Here is a 12,435-nt window from a genome sequence, read left to right as displayed (position 1 = left end):
TGCTTCAGTCATTTCCATAACTAGAGATAGAAAGTACAAGTTAACGACAAGGCTAGTATGTGCTCAGATTGTTTTATTGTATGTATTTCCAACATAGATTCTTGCAAATAAGCCTAACATTACAGTGTCTCTTTTTAAATAAGTTACATGTTTGAAAATGGCAACACAGAGCTGTTAAATCTGTGTGAAGGTTGTTCTGATTGGTATAATGGATAAAGAACTGAAGTGAGTAGGGAATTTTGCACATGGGGAGTTATTTTTTAGCTGGGTGGGTGGTACTAGCAAAACAGTTAAATTTGTTAAAATGATTTTAGTATTTTAATAATCTGCCTTTAAAAGTAAAGTGCTCTAGTTCCTCTTGATTTAAGTGTGCACTTTGGGGAGCACATTGGAGAAGTGTTAAATTCTGACTTAAGGCCTATTAGAAGAGTTGGCACTTGAACTTGGGCTTAAAGAGTGATTTAAAATGTTAGAGATTAGAAGGAAAGTAATTTTAAGGGCATCATAATTTTGGAAAATTAAGAGAGTTCTGCCATTTGTGTGTGTGTGTGTGTGTGTATGTAGTAGAGTGATTGTTGTTGTATAATTTATTTTGTATAGTATTTGAATGGGAAGTTAAATGTCCATTTATTAGGGTCATTTACTTAAACTCAGCCAAGGAGTGATTTGATCACAGCTATATGTTAGGGCAGAAAATTGATGCCTTTAATTTTGTTACCACATAAGATTTTAGATAATACAAAATGTGTTTAGCCTATAGGAAAACTGCTTATATTTTTCCTCTTTCAGATAAGGCTCAATTACTTGAAATAGCCAAAGCTAATGCAGCTGCCATGTGTGCTAAGGCTGGTGTTCCTTTACCGCCAAACCTAAAGCCTGCACCTCCACCTACAATAGAAGAGAAAGTTGCTAAAAAGTCAGGAGGAGCTACTATAGAAGAACTAACTGAGGTAAGCTAGACAGAATTTGTTTACATTCTTAAATGGATTATTTCAGTGATGTTGACTCTGGAGCGTGCCAAAACCCGAATTGTGGGCTGAACTGATAATGGCTGGCACCCAGTGGCCAAAACCCGAAATACAGATGTGGCAGCGGCAGAAGCTCTGTTTAGCAGGCCATTATCCGGGATGGCTAAGCTCCGCTAGCTAAAAGTTACTTCCCATTACTTTTGCTTTCCAGTTTTAGAAGCCAAACTGACTGAGGAGTGGGACGGTTCGTTTGAATGGAGGAGGTGTTGAGTGAGCAACACGCAGAAGCTCGCCTACAGTTTCGTTTCCATTCACGACGTGTTCACTGATCGCCACGAGTGTACTGCATATACGCAAAGACACAGACAATCTTCAGAAATGATCTTTTGCCACCGGAGCTTGGAAATTAATGAGAATAGCTGGCCATTGCCTGAAAGGAACTTCTTACGCATCAACATTTCGGGTTTTGGCTGTTTGGTACCAGCCATTGGTGATAATGGCCGGCCATTATCAGTTCTTCCTGCGGTTCGGGTTTTGGCAGTAACATATATTTTAAACACACTTATTTTTGTTTTTAAGAATTTGATCTTTTCAGTTGAGGCTTTTTTTGGCTTTGTTTTGTTAATATTATTTTTATTATTGTTATTGGGTTTTTTTTTTTTTTGGGAGGGCGCTGAAATATTGCTGCTAGGATCCAGAAATATCACACTGTTTCATATATTGAAACTTGTTATTGGCTAGCCTTATGCCAGCCTGCCACTGTCAATATTTTCTGTTCCCCTTGGTTACAAGCTTGGTATATACTCTGTTTTTTGGCCAGTTGAGCTTTTTTTCCTATTGTAACATTTTCAATTGATGATGGATATGACAAATTCTACTGGTTGTATAGACAAGTCCACCCAAATTTATTCTGACCTTTTTATAAAGCCAGGTAATGGAGTCTGTTCCTTAGCTTCTCAGGAAGGAATGGACTTTGCTTTATGTGTCAGACCTCATCAGTTAATACCCTCTCCAACATGCCTTATTTTTCATTCTTGAATTTTGTTCCTTTAGAGACTCAGCCTACAAAACATTTATGGAGAGACAATTACCATCTAACCCAGTTGCAGAAGTTTCAGATTTTTTATTTTGCCATGCATTTGGGGGTTCATATAGTTTCTTAATCTGTTTTCTTTATTGCAATATGAATTACAACTTTTTTAATTTAAGGACTTAGCAAAGGCTTCTGTTACTTATCAGCTCTAAGCTCCTTATCTAAAGCCTTGTGAACCCGTAGTGTTTCCCTATATGTTTTTAAGCCTCATTTTCAGCCCTCTTGTTCCTCCAATAAGTTTCTCACCTTTTTATCACCATCTAACTAGGATGACTCTCTTTTTCTTTTCCTGCCAATCCTTGTTCTTAACTATGAAAATCTGGCTTAGAACCTTTCAAGGAATAGCCCTTGATTATCAAATTCTGCCTGATTCTGTTTTCTCTTAAGCTTTTGTTCTTTCAGCACTTATGTACTCAGTTTGTATTATATCAGTTTGCACTTGTTAATTGTGTTGCTCTGTAAAAGCGTTCCTCAGTTATTTCATGTGTATGTAATTCTGTTTCTTGAACTAGATTGTAAGCTCCTTGGGAGCAGGGACCATGTCTTCTTCTTCTTCTTCTTCTTTTTTTTTTTTTTGTATTCCCTGGACAGTGCCCAGTACAGTGCTCTGCACATAGTAGGTGCTCAATAAATGTTGTTGACTGACTGACCAGCTAGAGTGTGTTTAAATAATAGCTAATAAGTTACTTACCTACAACCTGTTGTTAAACTTGTTTTATATCTGAAAGTTGATTTTATGTGGTTTTGATTTTTTTAAAAAAATTGCATGTTATTCCATATAAAGTGTAAGATTTATTTTTTGTTTTTATTTTTTAAGAAATGCAAACAGATCGCACAGAGTAAAGAAGATGATGATGTAATAGTGAATAAGCCTCATGTTTCGGATGAAGAGGAAGAAGAACCTCCTTTTTATCATCATCCCTTTAAACTCAGTGAACCCAAACCCATTTTTTTCAATCTGAATGTGAGTATTAGTGTTTATGGTTTGGTGAAAGAGCATAGGGACTATTTAAATAAAACTCAAATGGAATTTAATGTTTTAATTTTTGGATTAAATACTGTGAGAAATAATGAACAAAACTATTTTCAGATTATGTTGAAAGTCTTTTGAGCTTTAATTAAGGAAATACATTATTTTTTAGATTGCTGCAGCAAAGCCAACTCCACCAAAAAGCCAGGTAACATTAACAAAAGAGTTTCCTGTGTCATCTGGATCTCAACATCGAAAAAAAGAAGCAGATAGTGTTTATGGAGAATGGGTTCCTGTAGAGAAAAATGGTGAAGAAAACAAAGATGATGATAATGTTTTCAGCAGCAATTTGCCCTCTGAGGTAAGTAAGAGGAATATTGTGTGTGTTTTTTTGTTTTGTTTTTTAATACCTGAATCTCCCATTTTATTGTTACTTTATATCTGATTTGGATTCTGTTTCACTCTTCTTAGGGCCGGGTTAAACGGCAGGGCCGGGTTAGACGACAGATGAAACAACCCGCAGCTTCTCATTTGACAGTAACTCGATGCAATTCACTTTGTGGAACCAAGCCACAAAGTGAAAAGCATCGAATTGCAGAGAACAGTGTTATCACATCCCTACCCAACATTGGGCCCTCCTTGCACTTATGGGAAGGTAGCCCACGGTACAACTATTTAGCTTCCCGTTTTGCTTCAAGGCTCTATAGCTCTAGATTTTGGTGGTAGCAAGTTTACTGGGTGGAGGGATTGAGCAGAGAGAGGCAGATCCTCAGGTTCAACACAAGAACTGGATTGGAAAAGGTCATTGTAGGCTTATGTGTGAGCATCTTGGATACATAGCCCATTGCCCTTAATGATTTCTTTGGGTTGTTTGTCAGATAGCCTTTAATCATTTTCCCTTCCCTGTGCTACCTTGGCCCCTTGGAATTCTTGTGTTTAACCTAATGCTCAGCCTTGGTACTCCATTTCCCTTCTCCTTCCCCTCTTTGCTACTATTAAAAGTCGGAGAAGTGGAATTCACACTTTGAAATTTCCATGAGGCTATAGTTGTATCTTGTCAAAATGACGCAGTAATAACGCCAAGTGTCAAAACAACCCCATTAAAATGCTGCCTGATTAAATAATGTGCTGCTAAGTATAGTGCACATGAAAACAGCAAGACTGTATATATATGTAAATATATATATATATATCTGTATCTTTGTATGTATCTCTGTATCTGTACCTTTGCTGTATCTTTTAATAAACAGTTTACTTTTATTTAACTTGTTGTGCAAAATCACGCTTGGGGGATCTGGGAGGGTGGAGACTGACTAGGGGGGGTGGGAGTTTTGATTGTGATACTATAGACTAGTTGTCACCTCTTGCCCTTGGTTCCAAAGCCCAGACATTTGTCCAAGAGCTGGACTAGATAATATGATGCCCTTACAATGTGGGACTTCTTCCCCACTTCTTTTCTTGCAGTTCTGGAATACATAGGTCAGAGAGACCTGTTTCTCCAACTCAGGTTCCCTTCATTGGCCATATCATCTTCCACTAAACACCTCCATTATTACAAATAAACAAATCCTCTTGTTTATAAAATCAGAAAGTGAACAGAACCCAAATCAGAAATCTTTTGATAGTATATTTTTTCCCTGAGCTATTCACAGGTGACATTTTCACTGTGTTTTTTTTGACCTGTGGCATTTTAAGAGAGAGCAGGTTCTATAGGATGAAGCCGGACATGATAATTAGCTTAATGCAACTTAAAGTCCCCAGTGGTGATTTATGTTTACATGGGATTCAGCAGTTGAAGCAAGTTATATCACCAGTGAGAAAGGGATTGTAGGTTTGGACAATATTTTAGTAAAATCAGTTGATTAGCTTAGTTGCTAATCCCGAAATCAGGCTGCCTGCACATCTCAAGAGGGAAAGGTTAACTGACATTTGCAATTGACTTAAATCTTGTAGTAGCTGAATATAAATCATGATAAGAGGGCCAGACAGACTTACTTAGAAATTCTGATACATACGCTTTTAGTAATTTGCAGATGAAGCATTTAACAGAGTTGGGAAAAACATAATACTTAAATGAGAAAAAATTTTCAGCTGAGTGAAGCCCTATAAATGTTGAAAAATTCCAAGGGATTATCTGAGAAAATAAGTAATCATAACTATTTTAACCTTAGTTGAACATGGGGAAAGTGTTCAATGCATCCTGATGAATGTTTCTTTTTGATTGAGACTGTGTATATGTATTTATATATATATCTGAAGTTCAGTACTCTGCCATTTTCACTCTTTAACACTGACAATGTGGTGCCTTAGCCTTGTCTGTCAGCCAAAGTGGTTGTCAGGTTTTAAAAGTTGGGGGGAATTATTCCAAAGAAATCCAGGGGGAGAGTTGGGTATTCAAATTTTATATTAAGCAGTCTTTCGTGAAAGCAGGAGAAAAAGTTCAGAGGGCTAAAGCAGTGGATTTCTCCTATGGGAGGGTATATATATATATATACAACTATTTGATATCAGAACTCTTTGAGCTAGTTTCTTAGAAGATCAGACTGAAAAAAAATGTGTAGGTTAACTTTAATTTTAAGCAGATACAATCCCAAAATTTTAGAAGAGGAAAAAGTAGGGTTTTGTTTTGTTTTAGGTCTCTACTTTTACCCAACAACAGTAATAAACATCTCGAGGAAATGGTCACAGTATAAAATGTTTTAGTTCTAGTTATTTAGCTGTATCTTGCCAAATATATTTGTAAGATTATGTTCTATATACCAGCGTTTGTGGAATACTATTGGTGACATTTTATGGGATCATTGACCCTTTTGATTCCCTGTCGGGGTTGAAATAAAGGCTTTTATAGAGTAAAAAGAAAGTTCTTTCAAATGGTCACTGTTTTAAATGAATAGTATTTTTTTAACCTATCAGTCTTTTTCATTTTAATAAATATAAATGGAGTTCGTGGTTTTTTAGTTTTGAGCGTAAAACATTTAAGCAAAGATCACAGATTTGATCTCAGCTTTGCTGTAATCCTTAACCCCACCAATTGTCTTGCACATGAGTGCTCTTTGATGTAAGCGTGAGTGGATAGATGTGGATGGATCAACATAAATCTGTCTTATGGAATATCAGCTCATCAGACTGTGCCTTACTGCCATAGCATCGTCTTCCTACCCAGAAGCCAGCCAGCAGCATCCTCAGTAAGGAGTGACTACAGAACTTTGACCATATTTGTGTGAATTTGATTCATAAACAGTGAAATCAAAAATGTTGGAAAACTAATATTTAAAAAATTGTCCTTGGGGGCATTAATTCTTGGTAATCAAGTTAGAGGCTTATTGGGTAGAAGATTTAAATGTAATCTTTGACGTAAAATTTCCTTGGGTTTACTATTAATCATAAACGTTTAGAGGTCCAGAGGTAGGCAGTGTGCCTGGTTTGTTTTATTGAAAAATACTTCCACATCCCATTGGAGCTACAGTTCTCTTAAGTGTAGAATTTCTAAATTTATAGTTTAGGAAAGCTCAGTTCTTGGGGTATGATGTAAGTTTTAATTGAAAATTAAACACACGGGTCCTGGCAGTGCTAGAATGGTTAAATACAGCCTTGTTCATTCATTCATTCATTCTTTCCTTAGATTCTCCTCGGTAATTAACACTGAATTTCTTTGAACCATATAATAGGTTATCTATTTGTTTTCTTATTGTAGTTTATTCAGATTAAATGTATAAGAGTTATATTAGAGAATTCTATTTGATGTAATAAAAAGATTCATAATTCATGGTTTAAAAACCAACACATGACAACTGAGATATTCTGTATTTCGTGTGGCTTTTGTTTTTGTAGTTGTCATCTTCTTTACTATATGAACCTGTTTGTAACTTCTTAATTTTTGCTAAGTATTTTAAAATCCTATTTTACATACAGGTCAGATGCATTTTCTTGGTTCTGTGTTCTTACAATTAAAAGTTTCCTTTTATACTGTCTTTTAAGATACCTGCAAATTATGTTTGTAGAAAATAATTTTTCATATTACAGGGCTTATTTTCCGTATCTGACTGACCCCTCCTAGTAATTCTTTTTAGCCCTTTTATATCCTTTCATTGACTTTCTAAGAAACACCTAAGATAATTATTCTATTTATGTAAACAATTGAGTTGACAAAAGGGGGAAGTAAATTGACTTAGGAGTTTTTTTTTTTCCTTTTTGACTTAGGGTTTTTTGAATGAGGAACATACAGAAGGTACACAGTTATAACTTGGGCTATGAAATGCATGTTATATTATGAATTTCATTATTCCTGACACTTTTTTGGATTATGGAAGAAGTGGTCTACTGTGTCGCTGTAGTAGAGAGATGAAATAACTTGGATAGGTTTTTATTAAGATGAAAACTGGAATTATAATTCAGAATACTCTTTTATGTAGATTTTACTTCTTAGAATAATAAGTCTTAGCCTAAAGGAAGTTAACCATTTCCCCCATTATAATACTTATAATATTACTGTAGTATAATAATTAGACTTTATAATCTGTAGTATATCGGGAAACAAGGCTTGTTGATGACAACTTGACAGTAGTATTCTATGAGATTTAAATATTTTCCCCCCTCGTTTTTAGAAGGGCTTTTTAAAGAGCATTATAGTGGTACCTTTCACATATTCCTATTTTTGAGCAACATTAAAAGATGGTTAAGGCTCTGTGGTTCACCTTATCCACTAAATCCACTGTATACTGTTTATAGACACATACGCACGCACACCATATAGTCCAGTGTAGTAGTCACTGGCCACTTAAGAAAAATCAGTTTCTTAATTGCCCTGGGCACTCTCAAGTGCTCATTAGCTGTCATTGTACAGAATAATGTTGGCCAGTGTAGAGAATAGCTCTGATATTTTATGAGAATTTTAATACTGACATGTAACATTTGGTCTAGTCCTTGAGTATTAATGCTTTGGGGGTTATATTTGGGTTTTTGTGCATTCTTGTATTTCTTGATTTACCTTGAAAACCTGGAGACATGCTTTTTGATTCATACTCTTGAGGATCCTTAAGAGGTTAAGATAATCCCGGTTCATTTTATTTTATTTCTTCACATTTAAAAATATGAATATAAAATTAATGGATTACTATCTGGTAATAAGGTTTTGACATGAACTTGCAGCTCACTTGGTAAGCCTGTTGAGTAAATGAAATTGTGTTACTTCAGGGAAAAAACAGTTGTAATTTTGTCTAAAGTAAATTTATATTAAACATCAAGGTTGCTATATTAAAATTTTAGCATGAGATGTAAACTTAACAAACTATTACTGAGATCTGAATGAAGTTTCATCCTGGGGGAAAAATGACGAGACAGTTAGGTTATCTGCTTACTCAGTAAAGACCTAAAAAGAAAAAAGTATGAAGATAGGTTTTTAGAAGGACGGATTCAAAGGTGAATTCATTTGCTTTCCAGTTGGGAAGAATTTTATTCTAGAAAAATGTTATTCTAGAAATAGGTGGAAATTGGGAATCAGGGCTTGGGTGGTGGGTAGATAGATTTTCCACGTTATCTCCTATAAGCTTAGACTTTATGGAAAAAAAACCCATTTATACCTAAACATCCTCAAAAATTCATAAACTGCTACCCAAAGTAATTCGGGCAAGCTTAATGAACGGTATTTGAGATGTATCTGGTGGGCCTTCAAATTACATCCGTAATCCTACTTAACAATTTTAGGAAACTTCTAAGATGGGCTAAAGGAATGTACATTTCAGCCTAAAATATCTGGGTTCCCATTTAAAGTGCTAGCAGTTGATCAGAACTATAATTGAAGTAAAAAAGTGAAGACACTGAAGTTTTTAGTGTTTGTGACGTTGCTTAGATTATTTTTCATAGACCCCAGACGTATTCTAATTAGTGTGGGTAATTTACTGTATTGACTAAGAAATAAAGATCTTTTATTTGTGAGTTCTGTAAACAGTACAATTATAGGATGAGTTCAGATTCGTTTTGCTTTCGTTTTAAGAAGGTAATACATAAGAATCTGTATGGAAGAAAAAATTTAATTTTGCTAGAAGAGTATTATGAGGTGACTCAGCAAGATAACTAAGAATGATAGAAGAATAAGCGGTTCTGAAGGTAGGAGAAGGAAGATTAGTAATCCTTACGCCTGAGATAGAATTATTCTCTCGTGGTCACATATCTTTCTCTACAATATAGGTCTTTATTTTAGAAGAAGTATTTTATATGCAGTATACAGTTAAACTACAGATAGCCTTAGCTTTTTAAGAAAAATCCTTAGCTGTTAACTTATCTTACTGACTTCCTTATGGTTGTCTTTATCCATCTAGTACCTATTAATCATTCTTTGTAAATGAATATAGGAAAACCTTCCCATGTCAAATAAACATTTTCTGGAAATGAATTTTCTTGGGTGCAGTCACTGGGAAATACTAATGGGTTAAGTTGTATTAGAAGAAAAGTATTAAGAATTGGTGAGTTGATAAAAGTCAACGTGAGCTCTTAACATTAGAACAAAGAACATCAAATACTTGATTTTCCTTTTATAGTTGAGCCTTCCACAGATTTGATAAATTGGGAATTTGCTCTAAAGATTACCCTTTAAGAATTTTCCTGGACATTATGAAACATTTAAAAAAGTTAAACCATAAAGTCACTTCTTTAGCATGAAGTTTTTACGCGTAGGGTGTGAGCTTTGAAAAGGAAGACCTAAGCCATTCAGACATACCTCATTTTAAGTGTTTTTGTTCATGTTCTGTACCCCTACAGAAGTATTTTAATTTGAATCATTAATGTATATAAACTGAAAACAAAAATATCATTTATTTAATATTTTTTGAAGAAGTGGAGTTCTTAAGACCAAATTATCCCTGAGCATCTGCAAGAAGGTGAAAAGATGTGTGTGGATGAGTGAAGGAGAGACCACTGATAACGATAGTGGTTTTCTGCTTGCTTATTCAAGAACCTTGCTTATTGCTTCTGAACATTATGCTGATAAGTAAGGTAAAATGAAAACTGCTAATAAATATAAAATTAACAGTTCAAAAGTAGTTCAAAATTTCTCAGTTTTTTTGTAAATGACTTGATAGTGAAGGCTAGAGAGTTTTAAGTTCTTTGCAGTTTTCTGTGATTTTAATTTGATAAAGTAGAAAATAGGAAATTTTGGGTTGAGTTCAACTGCTGCCTTTGATACTTTGTAACTTATCTTAAATCCTTGTCTACTTTCCAAGGTTCCTTTACTTTTTGGCATCTTTTCTGTACGTTGCAAGATTATTAATTTGTAAGACTGCTATTTTATTTTTGACATGTAGCAGCTAAAGATAGCAGTTTTTAGAATTTAGGGGGTCTATCGTAATTTGAGATAATTATCTATGTTTTCTTTCTTAGCCTGTGGACATTTCAACAGCAATGAGTGAGCGGGCACTTGCTCAGAAAAGACTCAGTGAGAATGCATTTGACCTTGAAGCCATGAGCATGTTAAATCGAGCGCAGGAACGGGTATGTAGCAGTTCAAATGTCTAAATGAGAATTTAAATAATTAGGTAGTTGTGACATAAGCAAAGTGTGTGGCATGCTGTTGAAATGTAGGTCCTTATCTTAAAAATCCAAGGAAATAAATAATTTGGCATTATTAGTTTATTTTAAATGAAAGTGATTTGGGGCATGATCATGCATTTAGTAAGTATTTTTGTGTACTATGTGGCAGGAACTGTTTAGGAGAGTAAAATAGAAAAAATTCCTTGCCCTTAAATAGAGTTTGTAATCTGGTGTATAAAAGTAGCTATGTGCCCATAGTAGCCCTGTGAGATGTAGGTACTATTATGATTTCCCAATTCCCGGTGGAGGAAACTTGACTAAAGGGTGGTTAGTCAACTTGAAACGAATATGATGCTATATGTTAACTACACTGTAATTAAAATTAAAAAAAAAGTGATTAGGCAGTCCAAGTCCAGAGTCTGTGTTTTTTTAACAGTGGACAGCTTTTCCATTTGTCTTCCACACTCCTTTGGTAGATCTGTATAGAAACAGTAAATATACGTTCAGACAGATAAGGAAATACACTGCCTGACAATACCAGTGCAGTAAATCTACTTTGAAGAACTGACAGCTGATTCTTTAACCATTGCAATAAATGTTGGTGATTAATGTAGTGCTCAATTATTAAAGAAAGCTGTTTTACGTGTTTGAACAATTTCCTGTATTTATTACTCCAGCCTGTCTCTTGAATTTATTCTGGATTTCTAATTCCACAAAGAAGGTAGTTAAAAATTCAGGTGATTATGATACATAAGCAGAGGGCAGGGATCTTTTGCTGTATGAACTGTTTTCTATGTTCATGTATCCCTGTGGTATTTTGAAGAATGAGTATTACAGTTATGCTTTTTAGTTGTTAGAAATACATCTCAGATCTTGTTAATGGGACCCACTGAACGTTACCACAATGCTTCTGTGGACTGTTTAAGAAAACATTTTTAAATATGTGTAAATTCAGCATACTGGTTTAAAAGTTGAAGTTTTAAGTCTTACTTAGCCTTTTCAAGAATGAAACCATTTCATGTAGTGAAATAAAACAGTGGGATTTTGACAGGCAAGTAATTATACTTAGTTCATTGAGGCATCTTTTTTTTTCTTCAGATTGATGCCTGGGCTCAGCTGAACTCCATTCCTGGTCAGTTCACCGGAAGTACGGGAGTACAGGTTCTGACACAAGAACAGTTGGCTAATACTGGTGCCCAGGCCTGGATTAAAAAGGTACACGACATAACGCACATATGAAAGTGGCCAAGTATAAAGTTAAGATTTTTTTTAGAAAATGTTTTATTAAAAATTCACGAAGAGGCCAGTGACTTTAACCAAAGTTCGTTAGCAAATTTGCTATGTGTGCATACTCTAGGATGGACACTGAAGATGGACCTGATATGTGAGATAATGGCAAATGTATAAATACGGCTTAAGAGCCGCTCAGTTTATATCCTCAAGTTATTTCTGTATTGCTGCTGCTGGTTTTTTGGGGGGTGGTTTTTTAAAACTGTTTTGAATGCTAACAGTGTATCTCAGGTGCTGTTCAGAATGTTCCACAGTTCCTGTTGGACTAATCTAATGATTTCAAAGCAGTGGTTCTCAAATTTTTTCTCATCATGGGATACTTTATTACAGGTTTATTTTTGGTGGATCACTGCCCCCAAGAGCCCTCTTACCATCCCAGTTTTTCCATTTCTCTATTCCTCTGTCCTTCTTTCCCCTTCCTTAGTGCCTGTGCCCTCTTGTAAGCTCTCTTGGCCCTTATTCCTCACCTCTCTGGTGATCTCCAGCCCCCGAGCCCTATGGTTGTCAGCTGCCGGTTACAGCAGGTTGTTCGGGAGGCCCCAGTATTAGCACTGCATGTGGTGATTTTGCCATGGGACTGGAAGGCTGGG

The 12,435-nt window shown here is 35.3% G+C and overlaps 1 protein-coding gene across 5 annotated transcripts in view; it reads left to right on the top strand.

Moving 5' to 3' along the window:
• SON (SON DNA and RNA binding protein) overlaps nucleotides 1-12,435 on the top strand; it is a 31,985-nt gene that overhangs the window by 11,561 nt on the left and 7,989 nt on the right. For 3 of the 5 annotated variants that reach the window (XM_002919584.4, XM_019800028.2, XM_019800029.2), the window contains exons 4-8: nucleotides 790-950; nucleotides 2,879-3,025; nucleotides 3,204-3,392; nucleotides 10,406-10,516; nucleotides 11,654-11,770. In XM_002919584.4, the coding sequence (XP_002919630.4) occupies nucleotides 790-950; nucleotides 2,879-3,025; nucleotides 3,204-3,392; nucleotides 10,406-10,516; nucleotides 11,654-11,770 (725 nt within the window). Of the gene's footprint in view, nucleotides 1-789; nucleotides 951-1,179; nucleotides 2,329-2,878; nucleotides 3,026-3,203; nucleotides 3,393-3,502; nucleotides 4,306-10,405; nucleotides 10,517-11,653; nucleotides 11,771-12,435 lie in introns of those variants that run through there. The other 2 variants (XM_019800030.2, XM_019800031.2) reach the window with 2 other exon arrangements.

Source organism: Ailuropoda melanoleuca, chromosome 1, assembly GCF_002007445.2.
Source record: "Ailuropoda melanoleuca isolate Jingjing chromosome 1, ASM200744v2, whole genome shotgun sequence".
NCBI lineage: Eukaryota > Metazoa > Chordata > Mammalia > Carnivora > Ursidae > Ailuropoda > Ailuropoda melanoleuca.
The sequence above is the reverse complement of the archived record's forward strand: the minus strand, read 5'-3'. Positions and strand labels throughout refer to the sequence as shown.